Raw genomic sequence first — 24,615 nt, forward strand, 5'->3', positions numbered from 1 at the left:
TAATCTCTCTTCGGAGCTCAGATCTGCACAACTAGTTACTTGGCATCTCCTCTGCGATCAGCAGGTCCACACTCATTCCCCCTGAACTTGCTGTAGCCTCTAACCTCTTCCTTTTCCATTGCAGTCAAGATGGCATCTTCCATGCAAGGTGCTCAAGTCGGACATCAGCAAGCATCTGCTGTGTGAGAGGCTCTGGAAGGGAGGCCTGGCGGGAGGGGGCCTGGCTGTAGGAGGACACGGCGGTGGGGCGTGCTGTTAGCAAGATAGGTAGTGAGAACTGGTGCAGTGCTGGTTCCCACAGGCGGTTGGGTGATTACGTTGTGGTGCAAGGGAGAGAAATGGTGTTCAACAGATCTTTTGTTCCGGGAGGAGTCAGGATCCCTGTCCCTCTGAGACACACTCTGCGATTCGTAATCAAATCTCTCTCTCCTATGTCCCAGGAGTTTTTCAAACCGCTGCTTCTATGCTGTATCTCTGTGCGCTGTTTGTGCGCAGTATCTTTAAGGGGAGGGACTCCGTTTCCCCTCACCCTCCTGGCTTTGCTAGAGATTTTTAAAGTTCGGGCGTTAAGTCCTGCTGATTATAAGAACTTGTGAAATTTGGCCCCCCTGGTTTTCAAAGCCAAGTGTTACGAGGATTCATCTTCCCTGCGTGTTCTCCGCGGTGGGATTGCCTGGTTCTTTCCCCTCGCCATGCCTGCAGGTCCCTACGTCCCCTGGACAGGCCCCGGGGCCTGGTTGGCTCCTGACTGCCTCTCCTCTTCCCTGTGGCCTCTCCTCTGCATGCAGGCGTCGAGAGTCTGCTCTGCCTGTCTTCGGGTCATTGTCTGGGTTGTTTACACTGATGTGCTTTCTCGTTGTGCCCACGGGATGAGAGGAGTCCAGGAGCCTCCTACCCCATCATCTTCCCTGGCAGTCCTCTCTCAGGTCTCAATTTAAAAACCGCAAACTCCCAGCCCACGCTCCCTCAGAACACGCACCCTGTCTTTTATTACAGGGTTATTTCTTAGTGTCTGTGGCGGACGCTGCGGGTTGCTTCCCTCCCTCGTAAGAGAACAGAGAGCGGCCGTCTTTGTCTAGGGAACTTTTCCTTTGAAAAGTTCAGGGCTTCCCCGGCTTCCCCGGCTTCGGGCTGCAGACGGGGCTTGCTTAGTGCGAGGATAGTTCCATTCTCCCTGCCCTGTTCTCTGTCTGAGAACACAAGCAGCGACGCAGTGATGACATTCCTGTGGTAACAGGGGTTGGATGACCAGAAACGGGTGACCCAATTCGTGCCAGTGAAATAGAAGGTGGAGGGGCGGGACTAGAGAACTAGTTTTTGAACTCGACTGCCTCAAGAAGGCTGGCCTGGAGCCACAAGCCCAGAGCTGAGGGAATCCCAGAGAAATGGAGCTGGAGATACTAGTTAAGTCGTGGCCCACTCAGCTACTGGACTTTGTCACATGAGCCAATGCCTTTGGCAAATCCAGTTTGAGCTGGGTTCCCTCTTTCTGAGGTGGAGAGAAATGCACCCACGATCTTTCGTGTCCAGGCCCCCCTCTCCTCTCTGTCACCTCCTTCCCATCTTCATATCCCTTCCCACCCAGTTTGGCGCCATATTTGTAATTTCAACCACTCTTGCCAATAGCTTGGCACTCTTACTGCTGTCTCCTATTACATCTGCCTGGCATGACTTCAATCATTGAAGAACCCAACAATGCAACCTCTCTATTACCTGCATTCATGCTATTATCTTTTGCTGTAAGAAAATAAAAGCATTATCAATAAGAAAGATTGGTGCCACAGTGAGTTCATGGTCAGTAAGGTCCTAAACACTGTCCAGTAATCGTCCTATGAGGTTGTTCCTGGTAGCAATTGGATGACAAAACATTTTATAATCAATATAAGTGCCCAATAGAGGGGATTGGGGTACAAATGACATACCAGCAGGCAATAGAAAACTTAGCAGCCATTTAAGATGATGACAAAGGTACACACCCATAACTGTGTGTAAAAATGCCCACGATGAGCCATGAGCAACAATGTTACAAAAGTGGGTGTAGGCACAAGAACATTCCGAAAAGATCCATAGTAAAATGCTACCATGGTAATCTCAGGCTGCCGGAATTATAGACTTTTCTGGTGTTTTTGTTTGTGATTTTTATACAATGTTCAGTATTAATAAAATACCAGTGCTATTACCACCACAATTTTTGAAAATAGTTCATTTTCTTGCAGTTCTTTTTTCATAAAATTCATAAAAACTTCCCTATGATTATTTTGTTTAGGTCTTTTGCAACCTTTCTTTTTTTTTCTTTCGTTACCTCAATATACGGTGGCGTCAGGGGAGTGACTTCCAGCTCCTGTTACTGGTATGTTTCGACTTCTCTTTGCATCTCTTCTTTTCTGCTCTGTGAAAGTGGCTGCTTCTTATCGAGTGAGTAGTTAACATAGGCTACATCTTCTTCATGAGTCGTGTCCTTTAGCTTTGTAAAATGAGCTTCTATGAGCTCGTTCTGACTTGTCTGATGCCAAGACGTTCTTGTCATGGGTTCTTGTTTGCGGATGTCTGCTGCTCCTTTGGTTATCCCTTTGTTGTCCCCCGCCCCCTTCTCCCTTTGAAACACTAACAGTCAAAACTGTAGCAACTACATTTTTTTACTTTAGCTCTAAGCCCTGCATTCCATGTACTTTAGGACTCCTGGTGTGGCTATGAGAGCTCCTTCCCCTCCCCGGCGCTACTATAGGTCCAGTTTACAGAATGTATAATTGTCTTGAACAATGCAGAAGACATGCTTATTCCTTTGGTTTTAGCTGTTTTGATTTATTTTATTTCGGATATGCCTCTTCTTATAGCACTGAGTTTTACTTGTGAACTAATCTGAAGCCATTTAACAAGTAAGTGCATTAAACCTAATTACATTTAGTGATACAATGGCTCTTTGTTTTCAGATCTGTCATAGTATATCATGTTGTATTTACTTTGTGTATTTATCATATTTTCTGGTTCTTTCAAAATGTGGTATTTTGGGGCCTTTTAAAATGTGTATTAATATTTAGCACATTTTGTATTTTTATTCTAATAATTTCCTTTAGACTGATACATTTATGGAATGCCCTTAGTCCTCTTTTTCACTACTGAGGTTCTTATTATTTTATTAGTTTTATATTAGTGGTTCTCAATGGAGGGGAGGGAAGGGGTGTGTGTGTGTGTGTGTGTGTGTGTGTGTGTGTGTGTTTGTGTGTGTTTGTGTGTTGTGTATCATTTTTCTTCCCAGAAGATACGTGGCAATATCTGAAAACATTTTTGTTGTCACTGCTGGAGGAGGAGTGCTACTGGCATCTAGTGGGGAGAAGTCAGGGATGTTTCTAAACGTTCTATAACGCACAGCATGGCCAATTGCTACAGCAAGAAGTATCCAGGCCCCAATGTCAATGGTGCCAAATTTGAGAAATCCTTCTTTAGGTGGTCTTTTGACTCCCACCAATTCTCTCTGTGGCCAGCAATGGGTTCATTTTACTTCCCCCTTTCCTCTCCTTTCTCTTCTCATTAAAAAACTTTTCTCTTCGTCAGACACATGACATTCACATACTATTCTTCCATCTTTGTCTTCCTCTTCCTCTTCGATTTCAATAGAATCCGTTCTCAATACCAGTCTTTTTGCTGAAGTTCCCGATGGGTTGGATTGAACCTGTTGTTTTATCAGTAGTAGATATTTCAGGAGTGGCTCCCGAGTAAAATATTCCTGAGTTCGTCAATATTTAATCCTGTGTTTCATAGTCTTGATGCTTAACAATTACTGCATATGTAACGGTTGGCTTATATTTTCCCTTCAGTTTTTTGAAAATATTGCATCACTCTTGTTTGGCTTTGTGTGTTGCTATTAGGAAATCTGATGATTTCTTTTCTTGCAGTGGACTTGATTTTTAACTTAGAGGCCCAGAGAATGTTTTCTTTTTCTTTAAAATATAGTCTTACAGGGGTATGTCCCAGATTTGGCCATTCCAAGATAATTTTCCCAGGAACACAGAATTTTAGTTCTAGAAATTTTTCTGAAAGTATAACTTTAAATATTAATTCGATACCATTCATTTAGGTTTCCTTCTTCAGGGAATTTACTGCCCATTAATCAATTTATCTTTGCCTGTTCTGTGTCTCACTTTCTTATCCTTTTTACTCCTTTATTTGATTTTTGTTTCCTTAAATGTCTTTGTTTTCTTCCTACATGCCCTTGCAATATAATTTTTTCCTGAATCTATTCTCCCCTGGATACTTTGCAGTTTGGTCTTAATTTCTAAGATATGTCTGTCCTTTTTTTTTTTTTTTTTTTTTTTTTTTTTTTTTTTTTTTTTTTTTTTAAAGATTTTATTTATTTATTTGACAGAGAGAGATCACAAGCAGGCAGAGAGAGAGGAGGAAGCAGGCTCCCTGCTGAGCAGAGAGCCCGATGCGGGCCTCGATCCCAGGACCCTGAGATCATGACCTGAGCCGAAGGCAGCGGCTTAACCCACTGAGCCACCCAGGCGCCCCTGTCCTTTTTTTTTGAAAGCTCTCACTTCACATCTTCCTTTTGGATGTCAATTTGTATTCCATGTTTCGGAACCCCAATGTATGTTGTACTTTAATATTTACAGTTGCTTCTTTAATTGTATTTAGTTAATGTTTGAATGTTTTTTGAAAAATTAATTAAATTTAAATTTTATTTTATTTATTTATTTGACAGAGATCACAAGTAGGCAGAGAAGCAGGCAGAGAGAGAGGCAGAAGCAGGCTCCCCACTGAGCAGAGAGCCCGATGTGGGGCTTGATCCCAGGACCCTGAGATCATGACCTGAGCTGAAGGCAGAAGCTTAACCCACTGAGCCACCCAGGTGCCCCTTAATTTATTTTTTTGATTTGAGGCTAAATACTCAAGCTTGTTTGTTTGTTTGTTTATGTCATCTCTACACACATTGTGGAGCTTGAACTCACCACCCCAAGCTGAAGAGTCACGTGCTCTTCTGACTGAGCCAGCCAGGTGCTTAGTTTGGAATGCTTTTTAAAAAAATTTTCCTCTCCTTTGCTTATTTTTTTGGGGGGGGGTGGTAGTATTTTCATTAGCTAAGTATTTTACTACTTATTTTCTGTTTTATTCTGTTTTCCTCCTAGTTTTATTGAGATATAATTAATGTATAACATTGTATTAATTTAAAGCATAGAACATTTGATAAATGTATATATTGTGACATATCACATAGGTTTAGTTAACATCTATTACCTCACATAATTACACTTTTTTTTTCTTGTGATGAGAACTTTTTTTTTTTTTAAAGATTTTATTTATTTACTTGACAGACAGAGATCTCAAGTGGGTGGAGAGGCAGGCAGAGAGAGAGGGGGAAGCAGGCTCCCTGATGAGCAGAGAGCCTGATGTGGGGCTCGATCCCAGGACCCTGGGGCCATGACCTGAGTGAAAGGCAGAGGCTTTAACCCCCTGAGCCACCCAAGTGCCCATGATGAGAACCTTTAAGATCTTTTCTTTTAGAAACTTTTAAAAAATGTGTATATAATACGGTATTGTGAATTATAGACACCATGCTGTGTGCTAAATCTCTAGAACTTATTTCTCTTACAACTTGATGTTTACATCTTTTGCCCACCTTTACCCACTTCTCTTGCCCATCACCCTTGCCTCTGGCAACCACCAATCTATTCTGTGTACCTGTGAGTTCTGTTTTGTAAGATTTCACATGTAAATGAGAACTCACAGTACTTGTCTTTCTCTGCGTGACTTATTTCACTTCATATAACGTCCTCAAAGGCCCATCCATGTTGTTGCAAATGTGAGGATTTCCTTCTCTCTCTCTCTCTCTCTGTGGCTCAATACTATTACCGTGTGTGTGTGTGTGTGTGTGTGTGTGTGTGTGTCTTTATCCAGTCATCCTTCGGTGGACACTTAGATTGCTTCCGTGTCTTGACTGTTACAAACAATGCTGCGATGAACATGCGGCCTCAGTTATCTCTTTAAAATAGTGATTTTGTTCCCTCTATGAATTTGACACCTTATATGAGTGGAATCGTACTGTATTTGTCCTGGAATGGGTTCGTTTCACTTAGCACAATGGTCTCAAGTTTCCTCTACGTGGCAGCATGTGGCAAGATTTCCTTTTAAGGCTACTACTCCACTGTACACATACAGCACACCTTGCGCACCCACTCACCTGTCAGTTGGCATTTGGGCTGTTCCCACCACCAGGCTGGTACCATATGCTGCTGTGAACACGCGTGTACATATATCTCTTTGTGACCTGCTCTCCATCCTTTTGCATATACACTCAGAAGAGGAGGAATGGCCGGATCATACAGCAGCCCGTTTCCCCGGGAACCTCCATGCTGTTTCCCACAGCGGCTGTACTATTTCACATACACAGACATTCCAGTTTCTCTGCATTCTCGCCAACACTTGGTATTTTCTGGGTTTTTCACTGAACCTATGCTAATGGTTGTGAGGTGGCATCTCACTGTGGTTTTGATTGTATGCTTGATTGGATGAGGGACGTTTTGCAACTTTTCATGTGCTTTTTGGCCACCTGTATGTCTTCTTTAGAGAACTGTTTGTTCAAGTCCTTTGACTGTTTTATTTATTTTTTTTAAGATTTTATTTATTTATTTGAGAGAGAGAGAGTGACAGAGAGCGTGAGAGGGGAGAAGGTCAGAGGGAGAAACAGACTCCCCATGGAGTTGGGAGCCCGATATGGGACTCGATCTAGGGACTCTGGATCATTACCTGAGCTGAAGGCAGTTGCCTAACCAACTGAGCCACCCAGGTGCCCCCTTTGACTGTTTTAAAATTAAGTTTTGAGGGGCGCCTGGGTGGCTCAGTCAACATGAGCTATATACTCCATTTTGTGTTAATTTTTGTCTATGGCAGATTTCCACATTTCCACTCTCGGCTTCTGGCCCCAAATATGTCTCTCCTCCCCATCCCCAAGAAACATTTGCCCTTAGCCATGAAAAAGGCCATTAAAATGTAAGAAACCAATGCAAAAATTTATATTTTATTTGAATTCAAAAAATTTAAAATTGCTTTCAAATTCAGGAAAGTACCATAATGCAGGACCCCAGGGGAAGCCTCATATACAGAGACAGATAAATTAAATGTATATACTGCAGACAAGCCAAGAAGGTGTGTAGATTACATATTTACAGTACTTGATGTTTTCTGAAAACCATATTTATACATTTTATTACATTTACAAAAAAGGCTTCCACTACCGTTTACCTACAATAATGAAAAAAAAAATTTACACCTTTTTTTCTTTTATTTTTTTGGTACTGTACAAACTTTGTATAATAAAAATATATCTCTGTACAAAAGATTTTTTTTTGTTTTTGTTTTACTTTTTTTTTTCCCCTCATGGGATGACGGTGGGTATATGGTGTGGACGGAGAGTGAAAGGCCTAGTTTGCCCCGGTTCCTTCCAAGCCTCTGGAGGTGGTGTGGAAATGCCAGAGGTGGGCACAGGTGATGCATGGCAGACTGGGCGCCCCACCGGCATAGGCTCCTTGGGTGTCTCCTGGGACCCCACAAGGGGACACAGGGGAGGCGACGGAGGCAGGGCTGCAGGAGGAGTCCACTGTGTGGTCTGAGAGGAGCAAAGGATGGGGGAGGGAAGCAGCCAGAGAGCTTCCTGCATTTGTTTCCAGGGAAAAAGAGATGCACATGTGAGTGTGTGCGTGTCTGGGTGGGTCCTCTCCCGCCAAACCCAGGGATGCGGTGACCCAGAGCAGAGGTGGGCGGCCGTGGGCTCCTGCCACTGGCGGTCCCAGTCCCATCTGCTGGAAACTGACCACCTGTCACTGTACTCTAGCCCCTCTTAACATCTGGCAGATCACTTCGTTTGCTTAAGAACCGGGTGTCCCTGCCACTCCACTCCCTTACGTTTCTATTCGTAATTTCACTTATGTGATATGACTATCTTAGGCCAGCATGTCACACGTGCACAGGTGCTTAAGCCCAGGGGGGCCTTCCCAAGGACAGAGAAAATGGCTCTAAATGCCACCGTTTGATCCCTAAACTTGTTAATGTCCCAACGATATGTATATGGAATTCAGTAATGACCCAAGCACGATGGAACTCAAAATGAATCGAGCCTACTTGCAAGCAACTGGAGAGCAGGTGACTTTCATTCTGTGCATTCTTTTGGTTCAGGAGCGCTCAGGTCCTCTGTCTGCTGCAGCGAGGGGCTTTGGGGGGCCAGGGGCCAGCACTGGCTCCAGGAGGCCTGGGTTCCGGTTCCTTTCCCTGATGCTGCCCAGCTGGAGGGAAGAGAGCCCAGCAAGGACACACAGGTCCCCTCCCTGGCCCACCAGCCCTGGCCACAGTTCTGCCACGGAGATGTACCTACTCCCCCTGTATCTGATGTCCTGTTAGACCTGGGCATCCCGCGGCTGGGGTCGTGGACTTTGGAGTCAGACCCACCTGGGCTGGCATCCTGACCGCCTACTTACTGAGTGGCTTATGTCTCTTCAACCTTTCCAGGCTTCTGTTTTCTCATTTCTAAGACAAGAATAATAATCCTATATTTTGGGTGTTGTAAGGTCTAGAAATGATACACCGAAAGTGTCAGGCACAGAGAAGAAACTCGACACGTGGCAGCAGTTACATTTTTGGACATGGGGCTTGGCTTGCTCTCCTCTACCGGCCGGCCCCTTCCAGACGTCTGCAGACTCGGCTGCCTCCGTCCAGGCCACTGACTTCCTTCTTTTCTCCTTGTCAGTTGACAGCCGACTTGACCTTGGAATCAAGGCCAGATTCCTGCCATCCCTCCCCCAACTCACCCTTCGTTCCCACTGCTGCCCTGGATCCAAACTGACTTTTTAACTCACTGGGATTAGAACTCAATAAAATTCTGTTGGAAAAAATAAGCTACTTTCTAATGTACTTCTTCAGATGTTTTTCTGCCCTTGGGGTCCCCCTTGCTGTCACGCTGCCGAGGAGAACGTCCATGGGCAGACAGCTGGTTTCTGCATGCTGGCCACCGGCTAACACCATGACTGGGTCCTCACACACGGGGCAGGCAGGGTGTGTTGGTTTCGGTGTGGACGGAGCGTCCCCCCTGGACCTCTTCTCCATGTTTGTGGGGAGCAGGACATGGGGTATCTTTCATACACGTTTCTCTTTCTTAAGCTTCTGTGTTCTCTTCCATAGGACCCAAATGAAGGACAGGAGTGCGTGTTCGTGTGCGCTCAGGCCTGGACACACACGGGCACGCCCACAGGCCGCTTCGCTATTTTAAATCCGTAAGCTTCCTTCATCCGTCTGCAGCCCCCCCGTCGGGGCCCAGTGGGAGTCTGCTCCGGGGTGGCGGGTGCAGATGGTGGCGGGGCGAGGGCCTGAGTCCAGCAGTAGCAGACACAGGCAGAGAGACAGACGAAGATGGGCACCGGGCACTGTGCTCAGGGGGTGACTGCCTGTCCCCTGGAGAGTGGGGGACAGCCAGATCACACCCCAGATTGTAGACAGGAGAGGCAGGGCAGGGTGGGACAGGGAGCAGAAGCAAGTGACAGAAAAGAGACAAAGCAAAAAGGGATAAAGGGGAAAGAAGTAAATTAGCAGACTCGATCTCTGATCTTCCCGAGCTGAGGACAGGGTGTAGTGGGGAACATACACCGCAAGACACACATTCTCCCAATATTCTTTTTTTTCCCTGGCAGTATCGACTTCCGCATTAGGCACAAGAGACCCAGGGCTCAGGGGCCACCATGCTTTCAGGGGTGCAGGAAAATGGTTTAATTTTAATTTCTTTCAAAATCAGGAGGAAAAAATATGAATACAATAATAATGGGCATACAGTAATGTGTCCAGACTGGATTAGAATCATCTTTATAACAACACAGTTGTCAACCAGCATGTTTAATGTTATTATTATTTTTTTTAATGGAGGAAAAGGCCCATGAGAGCCATACCATGGACCTGCCCCCTGACTCCCTGACCCCACAGGTCTCCATGATTTTCCTACTTCGGGTTCAGCTGTTCTTGTTAGGCCTCATTTGAATTCATCACCTTATTATTCATTTTAAACGTGTGTGTGTGTACAGGTGGTTCTTCACACATGCCCTCACGGAGCCAAGAAACACTTACTCTGTGTTTTCGCTTTGCTCCTGCTCTAGGCAGAGCACGGTGGGCCCTTCTACAGAAAAGCCGCGCTGGGGAGCTGAGGCATGGTTGGAATATTCCAGAGCCCTGATGAGGGACGACACTGGGAGCTACTTAGATTTGGAGCCACCAGCGACATGTGACCTGGAGCTGCTACATTGTGCACAGGTGTGGGGACCCACTGGAGCCTGAGATGGGGAGCAGGGGCTGGGGAGGGGGGTTTACACAGATCAGGGGACATTCTGATTTCTCTCTTACACCGTTCAGTAACTCAGGAACTCCAGGTTCAGAGTCATTATGGATCACCCGTAAGGCCTGATTTATGTCATCAGAAGGGATTATCATTTTTCCTTTTTGCTTTCTATTTGTAGGAGTTCTGAGTAGGAAAAAGTACAGAGGGCTCATAAAGATGGAAACCTTTGAACTAAGTATGGAATTCTGGAATAATTTCTCCTTCTTTAAATGTTTGTTTCAGATGGGTGTCAAAGGATGTAGGAAAACTCAGTAAGTTAATTATTTGTGTTCAATGGTTGCCTTTGTATATTCTGAAAATAATTTTTATCTCTTTACGTATAATTTATCTTAATGCCTACAACTTTAAGCTCAGATTTAAGCCAGGGAAATAATTTAGAGGAGAAACTGGACTCAAAGAAGGGCAGGGAGAACTGGAAACAGGCAGGGGTTGTGTCAACCATCCATTATGCTCTAGGTGATGGCTAATTCAACATGTCAACTCAACAAGGCTTTGGTCAAACACTAGTTTTTTGGTCAAACACAGGTCTAGATGTTGTTGTGAAGGAATTTTTTAGGGGTGTTAACACTTAAGTCAGTAGATTTTGAGTAAAGCAGATTATCCTCCCCATAGAGGTGGGCCTCATCCAATCAGTTGAATGGATAAAAGATTGAGGTCCCTGAAGAGAAAGGAATTCTGCCTCCAGATGGCCTTTGGATCCAGAAAAAATCAACCCCTGATGGAATATCTAACTTGCAGGCCTGCCTTGTGGGCTAAAGACTTTCTAGCCCCACAATCATGTGAACCAATTCCTTAAACAAAATCTCTACCCCCACGCCTGTCTCTATGTATACATACAATACATACATACACATATGTGTCCATCTATGGATGGGTATATGCACATGTGCACACATCCTTCTGTGTGGATGTAGGTATGCAGACGTCTGTGTGGAGATGTCTATGTGTGTATCGTGTGTCTATGTGATGCATGTTTTGTGTATCCACACAGGCACCTCTCTCCAGCGAGCCCTGGCTGGCATGTTCTACTCGGGTATTTTGCCATGCCCAAAGGCTAAGAAGAGCACCGCCTCTGGAGTCAGCCTGCCTGGGACTGGGACTAGATTCCACCCCTGCTACTTACCAGCTGTGTGATCTTGGTCAGGTTCATTCCTTTTCCTATACCTCAGTTTTCCCATGAATGGGGACAACAGCAGGAGACGCCTTACAGGGGGGGCTGTCCCCAGCCTGGCATCTGGCACACAGCCCTATGGGTACTCGGCCCTGCTCCCCCACCCCTCACCCTCAGGTTGGTAGGTGAGGGTGTCCCTGTGCACATGTGTGTCTGCCACCCACACTCTCCTCACCGGCTGCCGGAGGCGGGGCTCTCGGTGGCGGTGGCGGTGGCAGCCAGGCCTGGAGGCTATACCGCGGTACACACTGTGCTGACTGTGAACTCCGCCTCAGTGGCCATGATGTCTGTGGGCTGGATGTTGCGGTCGTACATCGGGTTCTCGAAGGTGGCCCGAACGTTTGTGTTCTCATGGCCAGCATAGCCATTGAACGGAACTTTGGGTCTTCTCCTGGGAATGAGAGAGTGAGTGAACCAAGACAGACAGAGAGACAAAGTCAGGGTCTGAAGGGGGTTGAGCGGGGCCATGGGAGGTTGCGTCCTCCATGCAGAAGGCCCCAGGAAGGCTGTGGGCTGGGGGCCCCACCCTCCCTCAGGTACCTGTGCTTGTACAGATACAGAACGAAGCCCGCGATGATGAGCGCGATGAAAGGCACCAGGATTGCGGCTGCCACCGAACTGCTGTTGGAAGCAAAGTGGCGGCCAATGGACTCGGGGTCGGACTCCAGCAGCCTGAGGTCTGCAAAGTTGCAGAGTAGAAAGCTTACGTCACAGAGGCACAGATATGTGAGGGGACAGCCCCCAGGGCCGGTGTGGCAGTGGGTAGGGAGGTCATCCCCTGTGGCCCAGACACGCCGGCTGCCTCCCGGCACACGCTGCCTGTCCAGCAGAAGATGCCCCACACATGCTGGTCAGTTAACACGCAGAGGACCGTGTTCCGTCCCAGGGAGGCCAGTCCGTGGGAGAACCTAAAACCACGTCACAAGATAAAATCCTCAAAGGGTGCTGCCTTCACAAGTTTTGAAACTTATTTTGGCCACAGAAGCCTCTTGTTGGGTGAGACCTTACCAGAAAGCCAAAATACAGAACAGGCCGGGGGGTGGTGGGGTGGGCCTGCGTGGGTGGTATGGAGGAAGAGGTGGGAGCCACCTCGGGTGGGTCTCCCCACTCTGCTGCGGCCCTCCTGGCACAAGGCTGGGGGTGTTCCGAGGGGCACAGGGACGAACGCGAAGTGGCCCCCCTCCCGGGGTGGAGGCTCCAAGAGGGGACAGTTGTGACCCGGGGGACAGGGAGTCAGTTGGGAAGCCAGAAGGAGAACTCCAGCTTCTGAGTTCTCGCTGGTGTGTCAGGCTGAGGGGCAGGGGAACTGTCTGCAGGAACTTGAAGGGCTGCTCTAGGGAAGAGATCTCACTCCTTGCTCTCACAAGGGCGAGCTAAGAGCTCCCCTAGTGGAGGAGAGTGGGAATGACAGGGAAGCGGATTTCTGCTAAGACAAGGAGAAGCTTCCGGAAGGTCCGAGCTGCGAGGAAGTGCAGGCAGGGCCTGTGGGCATGGTGGTGTCAGCACCTGGGTACATAAAGCTGGCTCTTGAGCGCCCATGGCTGCCTCCTGTCTCCCCTCCCACCACCTCGGAGAAACCAGCCCCCCTCTCCCCCCCTCTCCACTAGGGTCTGAGGCTCTGGGTCAGGGGAATCTCTGAAAGAAGGAGACGAAATGTCAATGACGGTAGCAGACTGGGTAAAGATGCCAGGGGAGAACCAGCTTTCCAGACTGCGAGGGGAGGGAAGCCACTGTGAGTAAAGGCACCCCAGAGAACCCCACATCTGCATGCTTCCGGGTGTCTGGGTGGTGCCCAAGGGCTGGCTGGCTGGTGTTGCTGGGGGCTGTATTTGAGACCTAGTGTCCCTTAAGCTGGGGCTCTCAACTCCAGGCCTGGCCAGGAGACTGTGTGGCAAAGGTTGAGGCTATTATGCGTATGTGCTTGTTTCCAGGGACATACTCCACAGTATTTATCAGAATCTCAAAGGCAGCCACGACCCCCAAATGGTTAAGAACCCCTGGATTTGGCTGTTGAACTTCGCTCTTCTACCTAACTCCTCCCCCAACCCCAACCCAGGATACAAGTGTTTCCCTTCCTGGGGCAGATGCTAGTTACCAAGTCTTTGAAAGCCGAACTGCCCAAAGCCTTGGCCCTTGACTGAGCCTTGGTAGATGAACGTGCCTCCGGGGGACTCTGAGGAGACCTGCAAAGGTGAGAGCAGAGGCTGTGAGATGGGGGCACATCAGGCCGAGCTACATGTCCTCTTGGCATGCACTGTCAGACTCTGGTGTCGCCGGGACTGCAGTATGGAGGTGGGGTGGGTTTGTAGGAGGTGGGAAGAGGCTTCCTCAGCTACTGGTCCCATCACTTAATCCATGTGGGCCTCTCATTTGTCAGGCAGGAGTAACAACGGTGCCTGTGCACGGGGTGGCGGCGAGGCCTGCGCCCATTCACACACAGAAGGCACTTAGACCACTTCTGGGCCCAGAGAACTGCCTGCCGTTATCACTGTGATGAAAATGACTGCCAAGAGCCCCTGGAACCACTGAGCCATGTTTAAAGCATACCTGACAGACTTAACGAACTTTGGATGGTTCATCACAGTTCCAATAGCTACTAATTTCAGAAGGTAGCTGGGGATCTGAGTCTTCTCGGCTCATCTGTCTTGTCCCTGCAGATGCACCCTGACTTCTCAGCTCTCTGCTACTCTGGCCCCACAACCTCTCCTTCCTTCCTACCCTTCCATGTCCAGCATCAACAATCCGAGACTGGGAGCCACAGGTGTGACATGTGACATGATGCTGAAATCCATCTCCCCCCCATATGAGATTGGAAGATACTGGAAGAGTACATCATTGTAGATCTGCCTTCTGCCTTAAGAATGCCCTAGAATGCAGCAAGGCTTTCCTGCAAGGGAAGGCAAGAAAGCCACATCTCCTCCCCATGTTCTGGTCTCACAGCTGTGCTAAGTCGTCTGGAACCCACATCCTCCATTGTGAGTGGGTATTTGAAGTAGTCATCTGGGACGTTCTCCCATACTCCAGCACCACACCATTACTTCCTGCTTGCTTGAATTCACTCTTACACTGCTGTTCCGTTCCTTGCTTTCGGCTCAAACACCAGACCCTACTCCATATCACTCAGATGTGTTGGCCCTCTGGACACTCAGGCTCCTGGCCTCCTATCTTTTCCTTTATCTATTTCACTAGCAGATGAGGACTCCCTTGATTCCAGTCCTGGCCCCCAAAACACCCTCCCAAGTTTCCATGTTGATCCTACGCTTCTCCATCTCTCTCCTCGATTCCCCGCCAGTGATCTGGGACTCAGGGATGGAGCAAGGGGATGGGAAGGTCCAGGACTGAGATTCTGCAGCACTTACATGCCCATCTAAAGCCCAGTGATCATCTTTGAACTTGTTCACAAAGATTTCCACAGGCCCTGTAATCTGGTAAACCTGGAGCAGGAGATGGAAATCTTCTTTCTTGTAAATTCCTGGGAAAAGGAAATTCAGAGAGTACAGGAAAGATCTGGAAAAACACCCAAGTTCAAATCTGCGTGTACATGGGATTTCACGTGTTGATGTTGATGTAAACGTGGCATGCACAACCGCCAGGAGGTAAGTATAGTGTTGCCTGTGAGTTTGTTTGGGCTGATCGTGAGGGCACACAGAGTGTGCGCATGTGTGTTATCGACAACTGGATTGCCGACCTGGGTTTGTGACCCTACTAACACATGCACATGTCAGAATAAAGTGAATATGATTTTGCATGTTAATGTGTCCGTGAATGCAGGAATATGCCTTCCGATTTCATGCGTGCAGGATTGCATGAGGCAAGTATGTGGTCTTCTGTGAATGTCTTCACGACTCAGCCTTCCAGCAAATGAGCGAACCCGACTGTTCAGTGGTATGTGTGCACACGCTCACACGAATGCGTGGCTATGATTGTGTGTGGGCTGTGTGTTAATGTCCACATCCATTAACTCATGCATTCCTTTACCTGTCCATCTTTTCCAGAAATGTTTTTCTGAGAGATTTAGTTTTTCTGATTATAAAAAGATTGAAAATCAAAGAAATTGTGGAAAATGCAGAGATGCAGGGAGAAAAAACAGATCATTTCTGGTATCACTAAGAAATAGCCCCTGTTAACCTTTTGGTGGGATTATTTCCAATTTTCTTTCTTTTTTTAAGATTTTATTTATATGAGAGGGAGAGAGCAAGAGAGAGTGCACATGTGGGAGATGCTGCAGAGGGAGAGGGAGAAGCAGACGCACCGCAGAGCAGGGTGCCAGTGGGATCTTGACCTGAGCGGAAGGCAGACACTTAACTGACTACCCAGGTGCCCCCGTGTTTTCTTTCTTATGAATACAATTTTTCCTTTAAAAACTGGAGTCATGGGGTATGTGTGCAGTGGTATGTGTGCACACGCTCACACGAATGCAACAGCAAGGTCAACGCTGGGTGGTTCAGTGGGTTAAAGCCTCTGCCTTCGGCTCAGGTCATGATCCCAAGGTCCTGGGATCGAGCCCCGCATCCGGCTCTCTGCTCAGCAGGGAGCCTGCTTCCCTTCCTCTCTCCCTGCCTGCCTCTCTGCCTACTTGTGATCTCTGTGTGTCAAATAAATAAATAAAGTCTTTAAAAAATTTTTTTAAAAAACTGGAGTCACATTATAAACGTGCCAGGGTAGGTCCATTTGCCCCCAAATTGGCACACTATTTTATCTATCAGATGTATTACAAGTAAATGTCCAGTTTGTTATTTTTGGACAATTTTCTCTTTGTGGTTTTTATGTAATACAGATAGCCCTTTAATGTGAACATCCTTTATTTAGGAATATTTGACTCTCTCCATAGCTATGTTTTATGATAAAAATTCTTAGAAAAATAATTAACAGGTTCGGTAATTTTCAAAGATCTTAACACAAACTGTATCAGTGTCTTTATTGGACCTTGACCAGCACTAATGTTTACCACTTAAAAAAAAAAAAATCTTAGTTGGATAAGTGGAAAATGACATTTTCTGTTTACTTTTAGGGTTTTTTTTTATTACTACTTAAAAATATTTTTTCTTTCATTTATTGACTGTATTTTGTTTTCTGGGAATTCTCTGTCCCTATTTTTGGTTCAGTTTCAGAGATTTTGGTCTCTTTTCTCTTAAGAGTCCTCTTCAAGTTATTAATGTTTGTCATCTAACTATTTCCTTTTAGTCCCTGGTGATTTTGTCATGCTGACAAAGATGAACAGACAGTTTCTCCTTCTCCTGCCCATCAGACTAGTCCCCCCAGGACATGGGAAGCAATGACAGTAGACTTGTCCTTGTAGAGAATGTGTGCCCACCCCCCCCTCCCACCACCCCTACCGCCCACCCCTGTAAAAGCAAGGCTTTTACGGGGATGGCCTACTCCTTACCAGTCAAGTGCACCTCCACACCACTGTGGTCAATCATGGTAGCGTTGACCTTGCTGTTGACAACCTGGAAGCCAGTCACTCTGAGCATGGCTGGCTGCTTCTTCCCCTGGTACTCATAGGCCCCTTTCCATAGGGAGTTCTTGGCAAAAACATCCCCAGGAACTGGAGGAATTGAGAAACAGATGTGAGAGAGACTGAGGCCACCTGGTGGCTGATCCCAGTTCACTCACTGAGATTGTTTTCTCCAAAGCCTAACAGGGGAGAGGTTGGTGGAGTGCTCTGGTCCTCTTGTGATCCAGAATGGAACTTGAGCAGAGTATGATGCCAACTCTGGTTTCCTTCTTATATAACACACATGCTAATGTGGTAAGTAAAAGTATAAAATTCAAAAAAGTATGTCATACTCTAACTTCTCCAAAGAAGACATACAAATGGCTAACAGACACATGAAAAAATGTTCATCATTAGCCATCAGGGGAATTCAAATAAAACCCACATTGAGATACCAACTTACACTAGTTAGAATGGCCCAAATCAACAAGACAGTACACAACAGGTATTGGAGAGGATGTGGAAAAAGGGGAACCCTCTTATACTGTTGGTGGGGATGCAAGTTGGTGAAGCCACTTTGGAAAACAGTGTGGAGATTCCTCAAAAAATTAAAAATAGAGCTACCCTATGACCCTAAAATTACACTACTGGTAAATACTGGGTATTTACCCCAAAGATACAGATGTAGTGAAAAGAAGGGTCATCTGTACCCTAATAGCAGCAATGGCCACAATTGCCAAACTGTGGAAAGAGCCAAGATGCCCTTCAGCAGACGAATGGATAAAGAAGATATGGTCCATATATACAATGGAGTATTATGCCTCCATCAGAAAGGATGAATACCCAACTTTTGTATCAATGTGGATGGAACTGGAGGAGATTATGCTGAGTGAAATAAGTCAAGCAGAGAAAGTCAATTATCATATGGTTTCACTTACTTGTGGAGCATAAGGAATAACATGGAGGACTTTAGGAGAAGGAAAGGAAAAGTGAATTGGGGGAAATCGGAGGGGGAGATGAACCATGAGAGACTGGGGACTCCAGGAAACAAACTGAGGGTTTTGGTGGGAAGAGGAGGTGGGGGGATGAGTGAGCCTGGTGTTGGGTATTAAGGAGGGCACATATTGCATGGAGCACTGGGTGTGGTGCATAAACAATGAATCTTGGAACACTAAAAAAAAATAATAATAAAAAAAGAAAAATTGTGTATTGATACATGGTACAATGTGGATGAACTTTGAAAATATTCTGTTCAATAAAATAAGCCAGACCGAAAAAAAAAAAAAAAGATATGATAGTCTATAATAATTTTTCATTAGTCGGGCCACACCTATAGTTATGTGTCCAGTTCTGGACATCGCCCTTTGAAAGAAACAATACCTGTGTTAAAAAAGGAACCATTTCCAGGAAGTTCCCTGGGCAGGACTTGGATCTCTGTATCTGACTACATATGGGCCAGTCCTGTGCTGAGGTGGTGGGGGAGTGGTTTGTGGTAATCAATGGTTCCAGAGCTCAGAGCTCTGGTTGTGTTTCTGGAAGGCTTTGGCCTCTTCTGGATGAGGTTTCTGTTTCCTTCAGGCTCACTTCCTCCTGAAGTTTGTCAGGGGAGGGTTGTGGGTGGGGGAATCTGTTTGGCTCTGTAGACAGTTTTCACACCCTTTCACTGAGTACTAGGAAAGTCATATGCATGTTTCTGGGTGACTAGGTAAAGGAATCAACACCAGTTTCTTGTTCATCTGGAAGATCTGGACCATACCTACCGGAAGCCTGGGTGAGTGGTGGCTCCCGGGCAGTATTGATGGGTCTCCCACTAGGCCGGACCTCTGCTGGGGAAAGAGAATAGAACAACATGGGTTTAACCTCTGGTCTACACTCCACTGGAAAAATAATGGCCACCTCTCTGACACTAGGTCAGTGGGCTCTCTGAGATCTTGTTTTGCATTTATCCTGTTAGATGGGGGAGTAGATACTTTGATGGTCTGATAGATGCTATGGACCCCTTTAGGGAAAATAAAGCATAATGAGTTAAAAGGAAATCCATTTTATCAATTATAGTCATTGATATTTTAAACAAAGAATTAGAATGCAGGTAGATATGTGATCCTTTATCACTGCATTAAATAACAGAATATAGAAGCAGGTCCAGTCACTACCATATCCTTGAAGTAGTCAGAAATATAAGCAATATTTCATGTCAGAAACAACTGTAATATAATATGAAAATCTTTGCAATTTTTTACTGGTGATAAAGCCACAAGTATCATTAACACTACTATGGGTTTTGGTCTACATTTTAAATTAAAGCAAGTGTTAAATTTCATCAAGAGGTAAAGGGAAATAAAGCTATTTTGCTAACATTGTACCTAGATCTGCAGAATATCCTCTATTGATGACCCTAGGTTGAAAAGCTCTGTCCTGGACTCTGTTTTCCTCCCAGATGCCTGGCATGAAGGAGGACCTTCCACCAATCAAAAGCGAACTCTTTGAGGTCTGGTGGGGCTTTGAGTGGTATGCTCCCTTCCCTCGGTGTGATGATATTAAGACTGAAGCCCGAAACAATTGCTCTGTCTTGCACCATGAACCAGAATTCCCAGTGCTGCTTCTCTGGCCATCCACACCAGCATAGCTCCCAGCATAAGAGATACTCAAGGAGGAGCACGAAGGGGCTGCACTTGGGGTGCCCCAGGGCTTGGCTCCTCTGGCGATCCCCACGATCAACACCCACAGCAAGACCTCCATGTCGGATCACATCACCCAGTCCCCGCTCAACACAGTCTGGGCTTCCTTGCATTCGCCTAGTCTGTGAAGCCTAGGGAGCGAAGGTGGCAGGTGACATGACTGGGGCCCTGGCCTATGTCTCTGCCATGAAGAGCCTGAACATCTGGTCCCTGGCCTTGGGCCTCCTTCTAATCAGTACTTCCACCATTACTTTCACCCCTGGCTCACTGATAATTCTCTAAGCAATTTCTGAGATCATAAAAGGTTATGGAAACTACTAGTAGCTGCCCATGCCCGAGGCTGTCACCCCTTTCACAGCAGTTTCTATACGCATCAGTCTATAGCTGAATTCAGTAGTGCACTTGTATGTGGGGATCAAAAAAGATGAGAAGCCCTCACAGGCAAAGTCAGAGGCCCTGGGCCTGAGTCAGACACTGCAGGTTCGGGTCCCAGCAGCTACTTCATGATGTGTGACCTTGACTGGTCACTTTACCCCTCAGAGTCTCCGTCTCCTCACTGGAAATGTGGGAAAATACTGAAACATACCTCACATGTCTACACTGAATAAATGAGGTTATGAACACGAAGGTCACAGTTAGCCAGTGTTAATGTCTTTTCTTCTTTAGCACAGAAACAACAGAAATATCTGCCTCAAGGAATGGCAGACTCTCCCTACTATCTCCTTGAGGAGGCTTGATTTTGAGCACAGTCCTTCGGACTCCACAGGGCAGCCACTATACAGAAGGCTGTGGAGAAATTTCCCACAGTGGCTCAAAGTACTTTTATGAAGTAAATGTCTTTATTGTCTTAGGTTTTATAACATAAAGGGAGTAGGACGGAGAAAGCTTACAGGCCAGAAGCTGTGCCAGGCCATGTTATTCACATTATTTCACTTACTTTTGCTCTCAAAACTGTGAGGTACAGAGTACTATCTCCATTTTATAGAAGAGAAACTCGTTAAGAGGCAGAGAAATGAAGAGGCTTGCCAAAGATCACACAGTAAGGGGTTGAATTGAAATTCAACTGCATCTAAAGCATTTTGTACTTTTATATACAGTTATATAATAGCATCGAAAACAATAAAATACTTAAGACTAAATGTGACCAAGGAAGCGCAAGACATGTATAATGAAAATGATAAACCATTGTTAGAAGGAATTAAAGATCTAAATAGATGGAAAGACATCCCATGCTCATGAATTGGAAGACTTAATACTGTTCAGATGGCAACACTCCCCAATCTGACCTACACATTTACCACAATCCCTGTCAAAATCCCAGCTGTCTGTTTTGCAGAATTTCATAATCCAATCCTAAAATCCATATAGAATTAAAAGGGGATCAGAAGAGCCAAAACAATCTTGAAAAAGAAGAACAAAACTGAGGATGTACACTTCTCAACTTCAAAACTTATTACAAAGCTATTATAATCAGAATGGTGTGATGTCATAGAGGCAGTTATACAGATCAATGGATAAAACTGAGGATCCAGATATAAGCTCACATATTTATGGTCAAATGATCTTTGACAAGGGTGCCAAGACAATTCAAAGAAGAAGAGCGAAGAATAGTCTTTCCAACAAATGGAGCTGGGGCATGCAAAGGAATGAATTTGGATCCCAAACGACTACTCCCCCACCAACAAAAAACCCCACAAAATAAACAAAAGACCTAAATATAAGAGCTAAAACTATAAAACTCTTAGAAAAAAAAATAGACATGTTTTCATGACCTTGGATTTGGCAATGGTTTCTTAGGTATGATATGAAATCATGAACAAAGAAAATATAGATAAATTGGAGTTCATTAAAATTAAAGACATTTGTGCTTAAAAGGATACCAAAAGAAGGTGAAAAGATCCAAACTCATCAAGTTGTATATATAAAATATGTGCATTTTTATGTATTAATTATATCTCAATAAGGCTGTTAAAAAAAAAAAAACTCCATTTGAAAAAAAAAAAAGAAAAAGAATTTAACACAGGGCTGTGTTAAAATGGAGCTTGAAATGTGACAGTCTAATTTCATTTCCAGTGATGAGTGAAGTAAAGGAGAAAGTACTTGTAAATTTTAAGAAAAGAAAGTGAAAGACAACTCATAAAATGGGAGAAAATATGTACAAATCTTGTATCTGATAAGAGTCTTATATTCTAGATATATAAAGGACTCTTGAAGAGACTCTGGACCAAGATGGTGAAATAGGAGGCTCCTAAATTCCCCTCCTGCTATGGACACACTGAATGTACAGCTACACATGGTTCAATGGCAGGAGTTCAAATAGAAGAAAGGATCTAAATATAAAAGCGTAGGAAACTATAAAACTCACTGATATAGATAAATAGATGGTTAAATTCAGAATACTCTAATATTGTAACTGTGGTGGGTGAATAAGTTATAACTCTAGTTTAAAGATTAAAAGACAAAAGTGTTAAAAATAACTACAACTGCAGGGGCACCTGTGTGGCTCAGTTGGTTAAACATCTGACTCTTGATCTCAGCTCAGGTCTTGATCTTAGGGTGATGAGTTCAAGCCTCAAATTGGGGTCCATGCTGGGTGTGAAGCTTACTTAAAAAAAATCCAAAAAACTCAAAACTAGAACTGTAATAATTTGTTAATGAATATATGTATAAAAAGATGTCCACTGTGATATCAAAAACAAAAAAATGTAGGAGGGGAGTCTAAAAATGTAGGGCTTTTGTATGTATTCAAATTAAATTGTTATTTGCTTTATTCGTTTGCTTATACATTTATTTAATTTACTTACTTTTAAATAAGCTCCATGTAAAGACCCCATCAAAAAGGAGAATTTCAGGGGCGCCTGGGTGGCTCAGTGGGTTAAAACCTCTGCCTTCAGCTCAGGTCATGATCCTGGGGTCCTGGGATCAAGCCCCACATTGGGCTCTCTGCTTCCCTTCCTCTCTCTCTCTGCCTGCCTCTCTGCCTACTTGTGATCTTTGTCTGTCAAATAAATAAATAAAATCTAAAAAAAAAAAATTCAAGCATGCATTAAAAAAAAAAAAAAAAGGAGAATTTCAGACCAATATCCGTGATGCATATGGATGACAAGATTCTCAACAAGATCCTAGCTAATAGGATCCAACAGTAGAATAAAAAGACTATCCACCATGAGCAGGTGGATTTATCCCTGGGATGTAAGTGTAGTTCAACATTCACAAATCAATCAATGTGACAGAACAAATCAATAAGAGAAGAGAGAAGAACCACATAGTGCTCTCAATTGATGCAGAAAAAGCATTTGACAAAACACAGCATCCGTTCCTGATTAAAACTCTTCAAAGTACAGGGATTGAGGGAACATTCCTCAACTTCATAAAATCTACCTATGAAAAACCCACATCAAATATCATTCTCAATGGGGAAAAGCTGACAGCCTTCCCTTTGAGATCAGGAACATGACAAGGATGCCCACTTTTGCCACTGTTGTTCAACATAGTACTTGAAGTCCTAGCAACAGCAATCAGAAAACAAAAGAAAATAAAAGGTATTCAAAGAAGAAGTCAAACTCTTTCCCTTTGCAGATGACATGATACTTTATATGGAAAACCCAAATGACCCTACTCCGAAACTACTGGAACTCATACAGCAATTCAGTAATGTGGCAGGAAAATCGAGGCACAGAAATCAGTTGCTTTCTTATACACTAACAATGAAAACATAGAAAGAGAAATTAGAGAATCCATTCCATCTATTATAGCACCAAGAACCATAAGATACCTGGGAATAAACCTAACCAAAGAGGTAAAGGATCTGTACTCAAGGAACTATAGAACACTTATGAAAGAAATTGAAGAAGACACAAAAAGATGGAAAAGCATTCTATGCTCATGAATTAGAAGAAGAAACATTGTTAAAATGTCTATACTGCCCAGAGAAATCTATACTTTCAATGCCATCCCAATAAAAATTCCACTGGCGTTTTTCAAAGTGCTAGAACAAACAATCCTAGAATTTGTATGGAACCAGAAAAGACCCTGAATTGCTAAGGAAATACTGAAAAAGAAAAGCATCATGTTGCCTGATTTTAAGCTTTACAACAAAGCTGTGATCACCAAGACAGCATGGTACTGGTACAAAAACAAACACATAGACCAGTGGAACAGAGTAGAGTCCAGATATAGACCCTCAACTCTATGGTCAACTAATCTTTGACAAAACAGGAAAAAATATCCAGTGGAAAAAAGACAGTGTCGGGGCGCCTGGGTGGCTCAGTGGGTTAGAGCCTCTGCCTTCGGCTCAGGTCATGATCCTGGGGTCCTGGGATCGAGCCCCGCATCGGGCTCTCTGCTCAGCGGGGAGCCTGCTTCCTCCTCCCTCTCTCTCTGCCTACTTGTGATCTCTGTCTGTCAGATAAATAAAATCTTAAAAAAAAAAAAAAAAGACAGTGTCTTCAATAAATGGTGCTGGGAAAATTGAACAGCTGTGTATAGAAGAATGAAACTTGACCATTCTCTTATACCATACACAAAGACAAATTCAAAATGGATAAAAGACCTCAACTTGAGGCAGGAATCTATCAAAATCCTAGAAGAGAACATAGGCAGTAACCTCTTCGACATTGGCCACAGCAACTTCTTTCAAGACATGTCTCCAAAGGCAAAGGAAACAAAAGTGAAAATGAACTTTTGGGACATCATCAAGATCAAAACTTCTGCACAGCAAAGGAAACAATCAACAAAACAAAGAGGCAATGCACAGAATGGGAGAAGATATTTGCAAATGACAGTACAGACAAAGGACTGATATCCAAGATCTATAAAGAACTTCTCAAACTCAACACACACAAAACAGATAATCATGTCAAAAAATGGGCAGAAGACATGACCAGACACTTCTCCAAAGAAGACATACAAATGACTAACAGACACATGAAAAAATGTTCATCATCATTAGCCATCAGGG

The 24,615-nt window shown here is 44.8% G+C and overlaps 1 protein-coding gene across 1 annotated transcript in view; it reads right to left on the reverse strand.

Annotated features, from left to right (window-relative positions):
* Nucleotides 1–6,994: 6,994 nt before the first annotated feature.
* The window catches only part of CSMD2 (CUB and Sushi multiple domains 2), a 611,427-nt gene continuing 593,806 nt past the window's right edge, over nt 6,995–24,615 (reverse strand). The window contains exons 65-71 of the mRNA XM_059377195.1: nt 18,738–18,800; nt 16,927–17,088; nt 14,900–15,012; nt 13,636–13,723; nt 12,081–12,219; nt 11,716–11,931; nt 6,995–9,438 (exon numbers count right to left, since the gene is read on the reverse strand). Of these exons, the coding sequence (XP_059233178.1) occupies nt 11,772–11,931; nt 12,081–12,219; nt 13,636–13,723; nt 14,900–15,012; nt 16,927–17,088; nt 18,738–18,800 (725 nt within the window). The 3' untranslated portion in view covers nt 6,995–9,438; nt 11,716–11,771. The remainder of the gene's footprint in view (nt 9,439–11,715; nt 11,932–12,080; nt 12,220–13,635; nt 13,724–14,899; nt 15,013–16,926; nt 17,089–18,737; nt 18,801–24,615) is intronic.

Source organism: Mustela nigripes, chromosome 14, assembly GCF_022355385.1.
Source record: "Mustela nigripes isolate SB6536 chromosome 14, MUSNIG.SB6536, whole genome shotgun sequence".
Classification (NCBI taxonomy): Eukaryota; Metazoa; Chordata; class Mammalia; order Carnivora; family Mustelidae; genus Mustela; species Mustela nigripes.